This window comes from Ischnura elegans, chromosome 2, assembly GCF_921293095.1.
Source record: "Ischnura elegans chromosome 2, ioIscEleg1.1, whole genome shotgun sequence".
Taxonomy (NCBI): domain Eukaryota; kingdom Metazoa; phylum Arthropoda; class Insecta; order Odonata; family Coenagrionidae; genus Ischnura; species Ischnura elegans.
In genome coordinates, this window is record NC_060247.1 from 55,187,689 (window position 1) to 55,206,095 (window position 18,407).

The 18,407-nt window shown below is 37.9% G+C and overlaps 1 protein-coding gene across 1 annotated transcript; it reads left to right on the forward strand.

Moving 5' to 3' along the window:
* Window positions 1-2,777: 2,777 nt before the first annotated feature.
* Window positions 2,778-16,431, forward strand: LOC124174233 (venom serine carboxypeptidase-like). The gene is made up of 6 exons (XM_046553326.1): window positions 2,778-3,095; window positions 4,224-4,410; window positions 12,978-13,124; window positions 13,213-13,287; window positions 14,069-14,238; window positions 15,823-16,431. The coding sequence occupies exons 1-6, from the start codon at window positions 2,778-2,780 to the stop codon at window positions 16,348-16,350; spliced, it is 1,425 nt and encodes a 474-aa protein (XP_046409282.1). The 3' UTR covers window positions 16,351-16,431.
* Window positions 16,432-18,407: the final 1,976 nt, after the last annotated feature.

Genomic DNA, 18,407 nt, shown 5'->3' on the forward strand with positions numbered 1-18,407 from the left:
AACGATGTGTGGGTTTTACCAGTACTGATGTTTCTTGGCCACACTTCAGTACTTATTATACTGAATAAAACCGGGCGTCCCTCCGGGAGATAGAATTCAAGGAATTTTTAAATTTCATCATGACAACCAAGGGTTACGGAAACGAAATTTTCCCAAAATTATATTGAGAACATTGTAGGAATGCGTAGTATTTTTTCCTTCGTCTCACTATCAAAAGTATTACATCGATGACAGCACAAAGTATTGTGAAAAGGTAAAATTTCTGCGTTAGAATCAGGATGAAAATTCTTTTCGCAAAGTTATGAATGAAAGCAAGTAAAATAATAACATAACCTCACCACATTCATTAGCTTTATTGATAAACTATAATGTATGAACTTAATTACCAAGCGTCTCTCCGGACAAAAATTTACATTAAAAGATTTTTTAATTGTCCACGGCAGCCTAGAGTTACGGAAATTAATTCTTAAGAAGGTTCTGTCGAAAATATAATAGGTACGTGTCCCGTATTTTTCCGTGGTGTAACTCTCTTAAGAATGTCGTATTGTAAAAAGTACAGTTTTTGCTGTGAAATTAAAGTTCGGACGGCGAAGGTACTTATAGAAGTAGGTGAAAGGAATACAACACAACCTGGCCACATTCAATAGCTCTCGTAATAAACTATAACCGTGTGGTCCCCAGACACACTTGGTAACAAGATAAGACTGGAGGCCCTGCAAAGACGTTTCATTCGTCTGGTTGGTGTACGAATGGGTTTCGGCTATATGAATGTTCCTGTGGAAGACCTATCCAGGGATCTCAATCTTCCACCTATTGCCCTGCGGCGTGACGTAGCCGATGTAGTCCTGTTAGTCAAAGTCGACTTCAGAATCCCAACTACTACAAGATCCCGTGACATTTTGAGCCGCAGATACCATGCAACCAATTTCGACTTCAACAGTCCTCTTGCAAGATTTACCCGCCTTGGAAATCAAGTAGCGTCCGAATGCGACCTCTTTTTGGACAGCCTCCATAAAATCCGCAGACGGGCCTCCATTCTCCTGATTCTTTGACATGTCGCTCTCTTGTTCTTGTTTCTCTTGTTCACTTTACTTTATCTAACCTTCTTCGTTGTCACACTCCCCTCTGATATTTTACAAACTTTATACCATCTTATGCTTCATATACCACTTTATATTATTACTGTATATTGTCACTGTGTATTATTACTGTATGTTATTGTAAATTATTGAATTACTTATCGTAAATTATTGTATTACTACTGTAAATTGGCTGCTGCCGTTGGAAAATAAATGAAAAATGAAAATGAAAATAGGTCGTGAATAAAAAACAGTTACATAAAGTGTAATGTTTCTGAAATTTAAATGATGTTTCTGAAATCTAATGCAGTACTTCATGTAATTTCAAACTTGAAAATAAATCGGTCAGCTGAAAGTGAACGAAGTGTGGTGTAAATCTTTTATAAATCGAAATTTTCGTTGTTTTTCGAAATTGTTAAATTTTTTCTCGATGACCAAAGACAATGAAAACAATCTGTTACCAACACGTGATAGAACATATTTTGAGCATTTATAATATTTTTTTCGTAATCCAACTCACGAATAGTAGAGTAGCGGAAGGTACCTATGAAATTTTTTCCGTAAAATCTATTTTCGGACGGATTTTTCGTAACGTTTCATGTAAAAACTCACCTCAAAAATACCATAAATACGTGGTTACATTCAATATCTTTCATAGGTAAGAGAAATGATCCATACGGCCTCCATACTTCAGTCGAAGTGGAGTAATTGGTAAAGGTCTGTCGGGGAAAAATGGGAAGTGTCCGCCATTTTCATTTTTTTCGCGGGTATATCGTTGACAAAATTTATTAAATGATTACTTTTTCTGAAACAAAATTCATGGTTTTATTTTAATGCAAAGTTAAAAAGATATCGGACGGGTCAAAGTTGATGAAATCTATTGTTAATCTTTTGAAAATCGTAATTTCCGATGATTTTCGGAATATTTTTATTTTTATCTCGGTAACCAAGGGTGACGTAAACAAACTGTTACCTACATACAATGTATCACTATGTGAGCATATATAATAATCATTTTTGTAATCCAGCTTACGAAACTAACCATAGGGCAGTGGAAAGTATGAAATTTTTTCCTTAAAATCTATTTTCCGACGTGTTTTTTGTAATGTAACACGTAACAACTCACCTCAAAAATACCATAACTATGTGGTATCATTCAAGAGCTTTCATAGAAACGACCCACATGACAGCCATATTTCCGGAGAAAAGTATGAAATTGTTTCTGAAAAATCAATTTTCAGACTCAATTTTTGCAACAATGGACTTCGAAATAAACCAAAGCAACTACATAGTTACGCGGCCACATTTATCAGCTTTCAAAATAGGCAACAGTCATTCGCATGGCACGCACGGTTCGAGTGCATTATATTAAAAACCGGAAACCTGTTCCTAGAAAATGCGAAATTTTGAGGATTTTTAGGTCCTAGCAACGAAGTGCGATGTAAACATCCGGTTTTCGGAATTTTTCTACAGATCATTTCCGGGCTCCCGCCTGTATGCCAAATTTCAGCTCTCCAGCTCTCCTGGAAGTGGTGGGGAATTTGTATACATGAGTGAATGAGTGGGTGGTTACACATGCGGCTTTTCATATATAAGGAGGGATGCTTTAAAAAATTCCCGCATCAAAAAATACATAAGTCTCAACTCGAGACACATCAATCCACTGTTCGATCATCCGTGAATGAGGAACGGGTGATCATGAAGAGAACTCTCATCATTCTCGCGGCACTTTGCCTTGCAGCGGCCTCTAGTGGTTTGATCAAGAAGACAAAGAGCGATCTTTGGCTCCAGACGCTTCCAAAATGGGAGCCTCTCCCGGTGGTGGGAGATGCCGGCGAAAGACTGATCCTGACGCCCCTGATCCAACAGGGAAAAATTGAGAGGCATGGGCCATGGGCGGAAGTCAAGGATTTGACGGATGATCCCAAGGTGCAGGCGATCAAGTCTTACTCGGGCTACTTCACAGTCAACGAGACTTACAATTCCAACCTGTTCTTCTGGTTCTTCCCAGCAATGGTGAGTGAATTCATCCTTTTCTCCTCCTTATTCATTCACCATACTTTACACCCAATTTTTTAGATAATTTAGATTCTCAAATTATGTAAAATCTACGAAAGTAAGTATGTTAAAATTAAATGTTACATGAAATAAGATTGAAATTTTAGCGCCGTGCGGCCCATGCACGCCTCTGAGCTTCTTAGTTCGTGGTATAGTCAGTTTATCGCAATTTTTCTGATTCATCGGGTGGATGCCGGTAGCCCAAGCTTTGCCCACTCCTGGACACCACGATACCCTTTCGTACCATTATTTCCACATTAGTTATGTAAATCTGATGTTAAACGGAGAGATAGTGTGGAAAAGATTCTGCAAATATTCTCAAACGACACGATTATCAATGAAACACGCCATATGTTTCGTAACTTACATAACATTACTTATATCGTTACTTTCGATAAAAAATTTCATTGAAATCAGAAATAAAAGATAGTTACAGGATTTTAATAACATATATTTGCAAGTACATTTCCACTTTTCATTATTACGGGGAATAAAAACTTTGCTGTTTCTATTTCCTATAACATTACGTAAGTTGTGTTTTCAATATTGGTCTCGGCTTTGTGTTTTTTCATGGGGGCTATTGTTTAAATTTACTCTGAGATCGGGAATGGTGTAGGAAAACTCAGGGTCGTCAAAAACCCTGCTCTTTACAAAAGTCTCCCAAGGAACTAGGACTTTTAACTCCATTCGACCTACAAAATGAAATACTTGAAGAGTCTACCACAAAGTTCTCACGCAGGGATCACACAATTCCCGAAAAATATATACCATCGCTGGTATTTGAGCCCATGTCCACAGAGATCTTGGCCAGCAATCAGGCTAATAGTATCACTCAAACGTGATCTTCACGAGTGCTACTAAATATTGGTTATAATAAGATACAGATTCGAATTCTAGCCCATTCGTACCATTATTTCATGGAATAATCCAATATTTTGACCAGTTAGTAGGTTTTGCTGTCAATTTTCAACTAAAATGAAAGACGAAGAAGACAATTTAGACAGTATTTTAGTTAAATTTTAGTAGATATGTATAAGTTGGTCGCAATAGATAATACATCCTCCATTAATCCTATTATCATTTCAGAATAATCCTGAGGAAGCCCCACTGCTCCTTTGGCTTCAAGGTGGACCTAGTGTGTCGTCCCTATTCGCGGTTTTCACAGAGAATGGTCCTTATTTGATCGACCCCGATAACAAGACCCTTTCTCTCAACCCTTATTCGTGGACCACGAATCACTCTGTCGTCTTCTTTAATCAGCCGGTGGGCACAAGTAAATTGTTCACTCTAACAGCTCCTGAGAAAATGTCTATTTCACCACCTTTAAGATACAACGTGGCTGAGCTAAAAGCCACCGAGTGCGTCCACCGGGTTGCGGATGGTGGATCGACCTTTAGATATAGAGGTTAGCTGCGAGATAAGCGAGTTCTCTCGTCGAATAAGCAGTCTTGGACAAAAAGCGGCGGTATTCTGAGGGGTTATTGGGCTACCCTTGGGTAAGGTAGACCATTTAAAAGATACCAAAACCTGTTAAGATACCGTGACTTGGCGACTGGGGGCCGCCAATAATTATACCTCTCATCACCCGGGGGAGAGGGCAGCAGCTCTTCTTCACATGTGCGAAGGTGGAGACCATACTGGTCGGTACAGCGACACACATTTCACTACGGGCGTGGTAACATTTACTTTAACGGCTGTAGTACTGCGATGTGGAAGTCAAGGGGAAACCACCACATTATCATCCCGAGGAGTCACAGCTACTCCACTCAATTTATATAATGACATGATGGAATTCTCTCGGGTAAAATATTCCGTAGGTAAACTAGTCCCCCATTCGGATCTCCGGGCGGGGACTACTCGAGAGGCTACATCGGTCAAACGAGATAGAATGTTACGGGTAGGAACATGGAACGTCAGATCACTTCGTACCTGCGGTAAGCTAGAGAACTTGAAGGTGGAGATGCGAAGAATGAACCTCGATGTATTAGGCATCAGCGAAATGAAGTGGCCCCAGGAAGGAGACTGTTGGAGTGGAAGCTACAGAATGATACACACGGGATCGCTAAATGGTAATGCTGGAGTAGGCATAATGCTTAGAAAGAGCGCCTGGATGCGTGTTAAAAGCTACCTGCAGTTTAATGAAAGGATAGTAATGGTGAAGATAGATACTAAACCCGTAGCTACTGTAGTGGTACAGGTTTACATGCCTACGTCAGATTATGAAGACGAAGAAGTGGAAGATGTCTACCAAGATATAGCGGAAGTTATCAAGCAGGTAAAAGGGGAAGAAAATCTTATTATTTTAGGTGACTGGAAAGCCGTCGTCGGCGAAGGTCAAGACGGAATAATAACTGGGAAATATGGGTTGGGTAACCGAAATGAAAGAGGAGAAAGGCTACTTGAATTCTGCACAGAGCACAGGCTAGTGGTTGCCAACACTTTATTCAAAAATCCCCTGCGAAGAAGATACACGTGGAAGATGCCAGGAGACCGTAGAAGATTCCAAATCGACTACATTCTAGTGAAACAAAGATTCAGGAACCAGGTGAAGGACTGCAAAAGTTATCCAGGGGCAGATATCGATAGTGACCATAACTTAGTTATGATGAAATGCCACCTTAAATTTAAAAAGTTGAAGAAAGCCGTGAAAAACATATGGCAGGTTGAAAAATTGAGGGAGGTTCAGCATCAACTGGCTTTCAAAGAGGCTGTAGAAAATAAAATAGGGGAGGATACGACCAACAAACCAATGGAAGAGAGTTGGAAAACCATTAGATGTGGTCTGCAGGCGGCAGCTGAGGAAGTTCTTGGTAAAAGAAGAGTCGTTATGAAAAAACCATGGATCACGCAGGAAGTATTAGATCTCATTGAAGAAAGAAGAAAATACAAGGCTGCATAGAGAAGAGAATGGAAAAGAACAGCCAACATTCGTTGCGTTTGTGGACATAGAGAAAGCATTTGACAACGTGGATTGGAGCACAATGCTTGGAATCCTAAAGGAAATTGGGGTTCTTTATAATGACAGAAGAATCATCCACAGTTTATACAAAAACCAAGTAGCCGTGATAAAATCAGGGCCCAGCTGTGAGAAAGCAAGAATTACGAAAGAAGTGCGACAAGGCTGTACATTGTCACCCGTAATTTTCAACGTTTACATTGAGAAAGCCATTAAGGAAATAAAAAGAAAAGGCATTGGGAGTTAATATCCATGGAGAAAAAATTAGCATGCTAAGATTTGCCGATGACATAGCCGTTATAGCAGAAATAGAGAAGGATTTGAAAAATATTCTGGTTAATATGGGTAGGGTAATGAGTAGATATCAACTGAAAATAAGCACGAAGAAAACCAAGATCTTAGTATGCAGCAGAAGAGAAGAAGTCAAGACCAACATTAAAATAGGGAGGCAAAAACTGATAGAGGTGGATGAATTCTGTTATTTGGGAAGCAAGATAACTAGTGACGGGAGAAGCAAGAAAGAAATTATCAGCAGAATAGCCCAGGCGAAGAGAGCATTCCACCAAAAGACAGACCTGCTCACAGCGGAAAACTTAAATATAGAAGTAAAGAAACAATTTATAAGAACCTACATCTGGAGTATGCTCCTATACGGAAGTGAGGCATGGACAATGACCGCAGCGGAGAAAGCAAGGATAGAGGCCTTTGAAATGTGGTGCTACAGAAGAATGATGAAAATCAAATGGATCGACCGAGTTAGTAACGAGGAAGTCCTAAGAAGGGTAGGAGAGAAGAGAAGCCTCATGAAAACCTTAATAAGAAGACGGAACAACCTTATAGGCCACATCTTGAGACATGATGGCCTGATGAAGACAATCGTCGAAGGACAAGTGGAAGGCAAGAATGGAAAAGGAAGACCCCGAACAAAATATATGGAACAAGTAAAGAGAGATGTGAAAGAGAAGAAATACGTAGGTGTGAAAAGATTAGCTGATAGGAGAAATGAGTGGAGAGCTGCGTCAAACCAATCCTAGGATTGTTGACCAGTGATGATGATGATGATGAAGATACAACGGATAATATGATAATCGATTCTAAAATTTATAAAGCTCGCAAAATATAAATCTTCAGAGTACTGTTTTCCTAAAAACTTAATTATTAAATAAAATTATAAAATGCTTTGAATGGTATTATTTAAAAAATAAAAATATAAAAATTATAAAAATACTGTTATTGATTTTAATTACAATAATGGCGACTATAACGATAAAAATTTTCGATGAAGGGTGAATAAGTTCAAAAAATCTAATTCTTGGCTCAGAATCTATATCAACTTTTTAAGTATCCTTGATTTTAGAATTTCAACCATATTCTCAGTTTTTATATCTATATATATAAAAGAAAGTCGAAAATCGTGTTAGTTAGAACACTTATAACTCGAGAACGGCTGCACCGATTTAAATGAGATTTGGTTCATTGGATTCGTCTCAGGCGGGGTTCACATATAGGCTATTAAAAAAGGATAATTTCACAAAAAAATTCATCTCTTTCCTATGGGCATGCTTTTAGGAGTTATAGTAACACAACAATTGATAAGTCGGTCAAAACTACAAATTAAATAATTTGTTTTGTTTTTACCACTTTAATAACTGCATTTTGTAACAATATAACATTTTAATTACTAAATATATTCAAAATATTAATTAAATTGAAATTACATTTTTTAAATTTAATTCGAGCTGATTGTAAGCCCAGCCGTGGCCCAGCTCGAGTTGACACTTCACTACCGTGTTTGTAAACAAATCTCCAAGCAATTGTTGACAAACGGTAATGTCCGTGTTCCTGTCGAGGAATCGAGTAGTTTTAACTCATTTCCTTGGAATGATTTCAAATTAGTTTCAGTGAGCTCATCAACAAAGAGTTCCAGAATATGATTTTATCTCCAAAAGAATCAAAGATGGTTGATTTAGCGAGCAAGAACTAAGATGCGGATGACTAAAACGAGGTAAATTCAAATAGTTCGTACTCTGCATGAATTCGAATCTTTTAAATGTGTAACAAACGAAGAAGAAATCACCAACTATCTATCTGAATATTTTAAGTCCTTGGACATACCTGGCTTACCAAGGCACGATTTACAGAAAAATGTAGTTTCTGTGTTCATGATCTTTCGAAGCCTAAACCAACCATAACTATCCAACGGAACGTGTTTGGTGATTAAAATAATTGGTAATGAATGTGATTCACGCAACTTCACTCAAAAGAAAATTCAAAGGTGAGGAAGTCCTTATTCCGTAGATTCCATTATCTCAACTCATATGCCCTTTTGAGCTTAAACTTATTCAATTTCCAATTCGTGTTGCATTCGTGATAACGATTTAAAAAATCGCATGGTCAGTCTTTCAGTTTTTGTGTTGTTTGTGCTCATGTGCTAATGAAAACCCATGATTTTCTCATGGTCAATTTAACGTGCTATGTTCACGAGTCGATAAACCATCCTCTGTATTTCTTCCTTCCCTTCAATTGCGTAGCTAGGTTAGGGGGTATTGTGCGCAGCTAATACCACGGGTCTGTAGGGTATAGAAAACTCGCTAAGGTAAGCGGGAAGTGTGGGGGCACTTCCCTCAGACATTTTACAAAATAGATAAACAGTTCAAAATAGTGGGTTTTGCGGCTGTGTGAATAGTTAAATATGTTTTGTTTGTTAGTCATCCGTCCCCCTAATATTAATAACAAAATCTTTCATAAAAAAATTCTCTAAGCTCTTGGGGGGGGGTTATTCCCCAAAACCTCCCCTCGCTGCGTCACTGCTTTGCTTCGCTATATTTATTTAGCTTCATCTGCTTCATCTTGCGCCTGATAACAAAACAAAAACTGTAGTTTATCAGAAGGTGCTTGACACAAGACATTAAACCCGAATGTGTAGGGCTCACCGTGGTGCGTTTACGCATGCAGTACGTTTACGCAGTGCATTTTTACCAAACAGAGATACTAAAACTGGCGCGCCTTAAGTCATTTAATGCAAATGCTGCCTCATATGGGCTTTTCTTGCACGATTTTGAGCATCAGTCAAGCGTCGGTCTGGGGTTGTGTCAACCTCCCCCCTGAATGGGCCAAGTGTATGCAACGGACTTGGACTTAAAAACATTTTTTTTACAGCTAATAACGCAAATAGCCAACCACTGAATTCGTATAATTTTTATTTCATGAACTGCTTTATCAATTTTATTCGCTTAAAAAAATAAGCATCGGTCTATAAGGAGAATGAATCCGTAATACCGTTTTACGAATCAGTGCTGCCGGTGTTCAAATCCTTAAAAACCATTAAATTTCAATGAGATTATTACGAAAAATTGAGAATCGGCCAAAAATGAGTATTTTTTGGACGCCTTGATATTAAAGTCGCTAATGCACCGTTGAATAACGTTGAACACTGATAATAGTCCCTAGCTTCAAATTTACGTAAGGAATTGATTTATAGTCAAAAGGATACGGAATTTTTCTCGTAACTGGTGACTGCTGAATAGCAAGTTACAGTCACTTAAATATTTTATCATGTAGTAATCAGAGGCATTTTCATTTGAATTTCCGATTGAAAGAGTCATATATAAATATTACAAAACATTCATTGATGATGCGTATATTGAACATTGGTGCATTTCAAGCTATCCATGCAGAGAGCATAGATTTATCACTAGATAACTTCGTGACAAAATCATTAAAATTGAATCCGATGACAGCAGTGAAGATTTCGTAGTTCCAATTTCACCTTCATGTTCGGTTAAAAACCTAGAAAATAGATCTTATATCAACTATACACCATCGTGGGCAAAATATTTTGTATCAATTATTTCATGCTAATTTCATTTATTCCATTAGTTGTAGATAAGAGTACGTGGGACTGCATATGAAGGGGTATCTTTTAGAACAATATAATTAACTTGCTAGGAATGAATAATAAACTCCCTTGAAAAATGTGCGAAAGTATAAATATTTTCATATTTAACCTTAGCGTGTATGTATTTCGTGTTTTTGCGATAACTTTCCTCAATAAGCTCCATATGCTGCACTATAGTTCCAAAAAATAGTGTGGAAAATATCTGACTGGAATTTTTAGCGTAAATGATAAAATAGCTGAAACAGTTTTCTGAAATTCTCCATATTACCTCGCAATTGTCATAAATGTAAGAAATATAGCAATCTTCGAAAAAAAGACATGTCGAGTCCAATAAATATTCAGAAAACATTCTGTTGTATCTCAAAATAAGAGCCTAAGATCGGCCTAAAGGGCCTACGGGCCTGATCAACGATTACACCTCGAGGCTTGTTCGTGGAGACTGCTCTAACATGATGTGCAAAGTGTAATTGGTTTCCGGCTAAATAATTTACATTCAAAACTGGTTTTATTGGCCGAAAATGAGTTTTGAGTGGATCAGCTTAGTAGGATAACAGATGAAGTGTATCGACCAATATAAATTAATGTAAATTTGCGGACAGAAATGCGGTCATATTTTTAAATACGAGGTAAGGGGAAATTACAGTATAGCGAAAAATTTCCAGGATCCGAACATCACGTCTGCCTAACTTCATATAATTAACAGAAAATCTAAATAGGAAGTGCTTTTTTACACTTGGTTACCTTTGGATTAATATAACTTTCTCTCAAAAAGTTTCACTATAAATTATTTTATGTCACTTGGTGATGGTTTTCCGGGTCTACACCGCGTTGATACATGTTTTTGCGGACGACAGTTTCGGGCGCGTTCCAGCTCCCGTCTTCGGGTCCAAATACCTATTGAAGATGCCATCGAAGTCATTAAGACTGACAGAAAAAGGCCTTCCGAAAGACATTCCGAAAATGGTGGGGTTTTGCCTTCGTAATTGCTATTTCTCTTGGGGAGGGAAATTATATGAACAAACGGAAGGGGCATCCATGGGTTCTCCTTTATCACCTGTCGTCGCAGATCTTTATATGGAAGAATTTGAACGAAAAGCCCTGGATTCTTTCCCTATGAAGCCGAAACTCTTCGTGAGATATGTTGACGACACCTTCGTCATATGGCCTCATGGGACAGATAAACTGAAAAGATTCCTTGAACATCTTAATAGCCAAAATAATTCCATCCAGTTCACTATGGAAATGGAAGAAAATAACCAACTTCCCTTTTTGGACGTTCTCGTCAAGAAGAAATCAGATGGCACATTGGGACATTCAGTCTATCGTAAGGAAACGCATACTGATCGCTATTTGAATGGCAAATCACACCATCATCCCAGGCAAAAAGCATCAGTTATTAAAACTCTATATCATAGGGCATATTCCATATCGGATACAGATTCGCTTGCTAGAGAGAAACAACACCTCCTTACCACGCTCCAAGAAAATGGCTACGATCGGGTACTGATTCAAAAAATCGCGCGTAGGGAAGAAGAGAAAAGAGATGTGGCCTTGGACATTGTAAAGGAAGACCAGCAAAAGGCAAAGGCACATGCTCTCTTGCCATACGTGGCTGGAACGTCGGAAAGAATTGCTAGAGTTCTCGCCAAACATGACGTTCTGACGCGATTTATAAGTTTGAAGAAGACCTCTGACCTCCTCCGGAGTGAAAAAGATCGTCATCCATCAGATATCTATGAAGGAGTGTATGAAGTAACGTGTTCCTGTGGTTTATCATACATCGGGCAAACATCTAGATCCCTCAAATGCAGAGTAAATGAACATCTTAAGGCAACCGAAAAGAAAAATTTTCGTCTTTCTGCGGTTGCAGAGCATGCATGGTCGGAACCTGGGCACGTCATACTTTTCAAGGAATCGAAAATCATCGCCAGGGAAAATAAATATTTCCCTCGGCTGATAAGGGAGGCGATTGAAATAGCGAGTCACCCAAAGAACTTCAATAGGGAAGACGGCTATCCTTTATCCTCATCTTTCAAACGGCTTTTCCAACAATGGAATTAAAAATCAACATCCGTCTGACTAGCTGTAAATAAATAAGGATCACAGATCTGCAAATCATTTGGACCCGAAGACGGGAGCTGGAACGCGCCCGAAACTGTCGTCCGCAAAAACATGTATCAACGCGGTGTAAACCCGGAAAACCATCACCAAATAACTAACCGCGGAAGCCTCCGTAATATTTTATGTCACTATTTGTTATACTTCGTACCCCTTCTTTTTTCCATATTGTATACAAAAATGCATTAGTTAAGTAAATTTAACACAGAAAATATTAAAATAGCTCGATGTAACCTATATCACTAGAACTAATGCCTTGATACCCAAAAGGAAGTCAGTTAAGACGACCGTACATCACCGAAAATTTGTTTTGATTAGTTAGAGACTAATAGCTCTTTACATCATCTCGTAAAAATCAATCTCGACAAAAACCGTTTAAATGATTTCACGATCATCAAATAAATATCTCCAAAAAAGTGCATTCAGCTCATTTAATTTTGGACAAATTTACAATAATTTTTCATAGGAAATTAAGGTTTGAGTGAAAATTGAGATGATGGTATGGTCGTTCAAGAGGATTATCATTCATGGCTACGCGTGATTATACGACGAATGAAAAAATATTTAGCTAATTAAACTATTGTTCCAATCACTTAACTGTAAACTGTTTCTGTGCAATTTATATAGGAGAACCATATGGATATCAATATAAAAACGATTTATAACGAATTATCCTTTTGAACACCTAGAGAAGAAATCCACAAAAATATAACTTAAGAATAACAGAGTGTACGATTTCTGTTCATGTAATAATTTAAACCAATTTATGTATGGATGTATTTTATTTGCTTATTTATAACTTAAGGAAAATTGTGTCTTTTGGTTCAATAAAGGGTTATAATCATCACATCCCTCCTTCTTGAAATAGGTTTCAGTTTCACTGACTCAGACGACGGCTATGCAACGGAGCAAGGACAAGTTGGCCAGAACATGCATACAGCTCTTGTCCAGTTCTTCACAATGTTTCCAGAATTCAATTCCTACCCATTTTACGTGACCGGCGAGTCATATGCTGGTAAATTTACAAATTTTGTGGCCAATGATTGATGATCAGTATCTAATTATAAAATTATCATTTCCTTTCCCGTCTCTTTATTCAACAGGTAAATACATTCCGGCTGTTGGTTATGCTATTTACAAAAATAACCCAAACTCTGACATCAAGATTAATCTTCAAGGTAAATATACATGCATCTTGAACTATACTCCTATAACTAATGCAGTAACTTTGGTGTCGACCAATTTCTCACATTATATTCACTGATTAGTTCCATCAAGAGATTAGCTGTTGGAACTGACATTTTTTTTAAAGAACTTGAGTAAATACGAAAACCATATCTTTGATCCAAAGGTAACGAATAAAATTAAAATAATCAATTTGTTTGACGTCGACTGAGGAGACGTTGTAGAGAGAAGGGTACGGATTAAGACGCGTTCAAGACAGGACCCGACTATTTAGGGTCTTCTCAGAGCTACCTGGAATCGTCCGCCATGAATAATGTTGCCAGCCAGATCAACCCATTGGAGAAACTCATAGAGCCGTTATATGACTCTCGGATTACCTATTTACAACGTTCATTTTGCGTCTATTTAACAGTATGCAATGTAATTTTCTTTACTAAAATTACATATATATTTATGAATTGAGAAATGTATGACCTACAGCCAATGATAATAGAATATAAAGCTTCTAGAACCGGTTTTACGGGTGGCAAGGCTAGTAATGGGGGAGGAGACTTAATAGCCTATTTCAATTGGCTATAGTACATTATTTTTAAAATTTCATTCCAGACAATTAGCGGTTCCCCCCACCTCGTTTCATATCTAATTTAGAATCATAATCATCGCTTATTATAGGCATTTATTTACACAAAAGATGAGGCACCAAACACTGAATTATTTGATCTTCCCTCTATGTTAGGTAATGATGATAACGTCTTCTTCTTCTTACTCAAATAGGATTAGCTATTGGAAATGGCATGACGGATCCCGAGTCAATGATTCCTGAATATGCTTCTCTTATATACGACGTGGGCCACATAGATGACAGTGGAAGAGGAGTTATTCAAAACTACCAAGACCTTTGTGTTCAAGCCATTAGGAGTGGAAAATGGATGAACGCCTTTGAGGTGAGCTATAATCTGAGCCGTCGTCTGAGCCCGTGAAACTGAAACCTATTTCAAGAAGGAGGGAGGTGATGATTATATGCTGTTATTGAACCAAAAAACACAATTTTCTATTAGTTATAAATAACCAGGTGCTCTATAAGCGAGGCATCAATCCCAGTGATATTTCCTCTCATTAACTATCGATTTTTGACAACATGAAAATATTGCTTATAATAAAATCACTTTTGTCCGGATTAATATCCTTAAAATTGACAATAAGCGCGAATATATTTTCTATGCGGCGGAAAATCACAAGATATTTCATTTTTGGCCTAAAACATATTTATTACAAGAAAAAAAGCCTTTATCTTTGCATTTTCCCAGAAAACCTTTTTTCAAACTATCTTATCATAGTTCATGCACCATTTTATTATTCTTTTCATGCTCTATGCCGTCATTTTTATTCCTATTCAAAGTAATTTTCTAAGTATTAACGCATATGTTCCTTTATCACATTTATCAATATCCTACAATAATAACTCTCAGTTGTTCTATCATAAATGATAATGAATGAAGCCGCTCAGATACCATAACCAATAAAATACCTCTATATCTTGGAAATTTATAATTCATACCACCGTAAATATGACTATATTTAACATATTTGCATTTTTAGGCACATCTTAAAAACGGCAGCAATTCACAAAAAAACCAGGATCTCAAACGAATTGTGTTAAGGTTATTGGTCTAGAAGATATATCCTTGTTTCACCGCGTATGATTAAATAAAGTTTATGAATAATTTCTCCAACCAAATGAATGAAACATCTCCGATTTTTGGTAATATTATCTGATTATGTTCCTACGAGCGTGATGGGCCCGCTCCCAGCGGGCTTCCCCCGCTCTTTTCAATGCAGGTCAACAGAGGGATAGGCGCGTTTCTAATTTTAAAATGTAGAAAAAAGGCAGGGTCTTATGTACAAATTTAATTGGAATGTCCATGTACAAATTCAGGTCAGAGGACCTCTTTAAACACAACATTGGAAGTAATTAAACTATCCTCTGTTAAGCGCACATGATGACTCATAATTACGTATCAACAAGAGACTTGAATGTGGAATCAGTCGCATTTTGATATAAGTTATTCAAAGAATGCGAGATATTGTTGCAAATGAACAAATGTATCAGTTTGTGCACCGTTAACGTCAGGAATATTTACCGGTTTATTTAATTATTTAAAAACCAATTTTAGGAAACAATAGCAATATTTAGGAAGTAAGATATGACGTCACATGTTCTCTGATAAATTATGTGCATATTGGTCCCTCATTTGTAGAGTTTGGTTGCGTATAAGTTGAGAAAAAGGTATCTATACAGTATAAATAATTTAGAAGATTGCAGTAGAAAAAGTTGATGCGTCGTAAATTTTTGCAACCACATTTCTATTACTAGGCCAAAGTCTCTGATTATGTTCTCATTGCGGTAACGACAAAATCGGTGCATCGTAATTCATTCATCAAAATTTCATTCTTACGGTGCTCCGCCACAAAATACTCACAAATACATAATACTAACAATTTTTTATTTGGTATGCTTCTGATTTCAGCATTGGGGTGCAATCGTCGCTAAATTCGTCAAACTCAGTGGGTACTCTTTTATCTACAACATTTACTACGCAGAAGACCCTGCGACGGGCGGCAGCGTACCCGACTTCGTCCAGCGCGAGTGGACGAGGAAAGCCATGCACGTTGGAGACACGATGTACTCGTACGTCGGCGCCGTTTACACCAAACTGGAACCGGATATTATGAAGTCAGTAAGGCCTTGGGTCGAGGAGCTCCTGAATTCCGGTCTCAGGATAATGTTTTACAACGGAAACTTCGACGTGAGCGTCGGATACCCTCTCTCGAGGGGAATGTTCAAGAAACTCCAATTCGATGGAGCGGACGAATATAGGCCGGCCAAGAGAGAGATGTGGCGCGTTGGAGGGGATCTGGCCGGTTATTACAAGAAAGGTGGGACCTTCATGGAGGTTATGGTCAGGAACGCGGGCCACATGGTGCCAACGGACCAGCCAGTTTGGGCTCTGGACCTCATAACCCGTTTCTCAAGGAACATAACTCTATCAAGCTGAGAGCAAAAAAAAAAGAAATATGGCGTAAAATTTTGGATGGACCAAGGACGAATTCCATGTTGCCATGACCGTAGAATAAGTGTTGCTGGCTGTGATTATAAATAAAATTGGGAATGTGTCTGTGTGATCATAATCGGCCTTGAATCAGTGGCTAATCAAAAGAAATCTTAGAAGGTATTCTCGCCCAAAGGCCACTTTAAAATAATCCGTATGATTCATAAGACTTATTTGAAATGATAACCGTTTAGTTCCAATTGCTTTCATTATTCTTTTGTCTGATCGTCACCAGTGATAATACTTTTTCAAGGTTATGCAAGTTTGTATCACTGTTGCCTGCATGTATTTCTAAAAGTATTCATCCTGTATTTATTTTCCCATTCCAGATCGCCAATCTCTGGGACATTCACAGAGACCAGGAAGAGTTAAAGAGATTGTTATCTTGTCGCATAAGAGCCAATTTGTACTGTGCAACCCTCTGGACCAATTTTCAATGCGATTTTTTGACTCATGAAGTGCTTTTTATTCGACACAAATTTCTTACAAGTTTATACTCTACCCCGAAAAATAAATATGGTTAAATGAAGAATTAAATCATTGGATTAAAAAAGTCTCCGCTCTAAATCGATTGGCTGTGTCAATGAGTAATAGTCGCGTGGCTGCATTTAAGTCTTTGCGCTTGCGCCGTGCGAACATAAAGGAGTCTCCTGGAAACCAGACTCATAAACCTGAAAAAAACTTCAACGAAACGCATTACGTGAAATTGTAGGTGTAATTTCGTTTTCCTCACCTTGCGTGGAATCATAAAATTGATGGTAAAAGTATTTAATAAATATTTCATTAAAAAATTTTGGTGTTATTTAGTCCCTCAGAATACCTATATTCTTCGCCACTGGCCTGAGTAGACGAAATTAGTTTGTCATTATTACAATTTAGGGCCGGTTTTTTAATGTCTGGTTAAAATTTTGCAGAGCATGAAAACTAGAGTCAAATCATCCTTGCGTTGGAGATCACGAGCTTAACGAAACGTTATTTTGAACTACTTTTACTTACTGTAACTTATTAGCATTCTCCAGCTAAGGTTTTGGCTGTACCATGTTCCGGTTAAGGCTAACCAGACATTATAAAACAGGCCCTTAGAGTTCGAATCAAGGTCCGTTGGATATATTAATGAATGCTAGGTTAAGGTAGGGGAGTGCGACAGGAAGGCGGTCCCGAAGCTAGCTTTCGTGTTGCGAAACAAGGTGATCTACATTCTTCCCTGACGAGCGAGTGGATTCTTGTTTTCGTCGGCTCCAGAACACCTTTTGGGTTATAGCAAAAATAACTCGCTACAAATAAGTTGAAAAACAAGGGCCAAGGGCAAACATAATGTGCGTATTTCAAGGAAATCGGTATTTTTAATGCCTCCCTTTCGCGCCTCAACGATTTGACAGACGCCGAGTCTTTTTTAACCGGTGCAAAAAATCCATCATCACCGTCTTCCATAACTTCTATCGTCCCATGTAACCTCCCAGAATTGTGTAAGCCTGAGGGAAGTTCCTTCCCTTTCACTTTTAAAAGGCTTTAGAGATAACAAAATCATAAAAGGACCTCAAAGAAAAACAAAGAATACGAAATAGCCAAGTGGACACCGCTTGAGTCAGTCAATTAACTTGTTTCGCTTTTATTTCAATGACCTTGGACGTTTGTATGACACCTGAAACTCCTCCGCTCTCTTTATCCTTTTGCCCCCTTGAGGTGTATTTAGATTTCTCTATCATGTCACTGAGTACATTTAGCAAAATTGCAGTACAAGCAATTTGGGAAATAGTAAGACAGATCGCTGTTCCGTAGGAAACAAGAACGCATTATAATTTCTTCATCTTGTCACTGAGAAGTAAGGATTGCTGAACCATCGAAAACAAGAATGGAAGTGACTTTGGGGTATCCCTATAGGCGATACTAAAATATTTCATAATATATAAGCTTAATGTAGCTAAAGTAAGTATCATTTAATGTAATATAGGTAACACAATTCATTGAAATACAATTTTTCCTTCAACCTCTTAAATATGTAT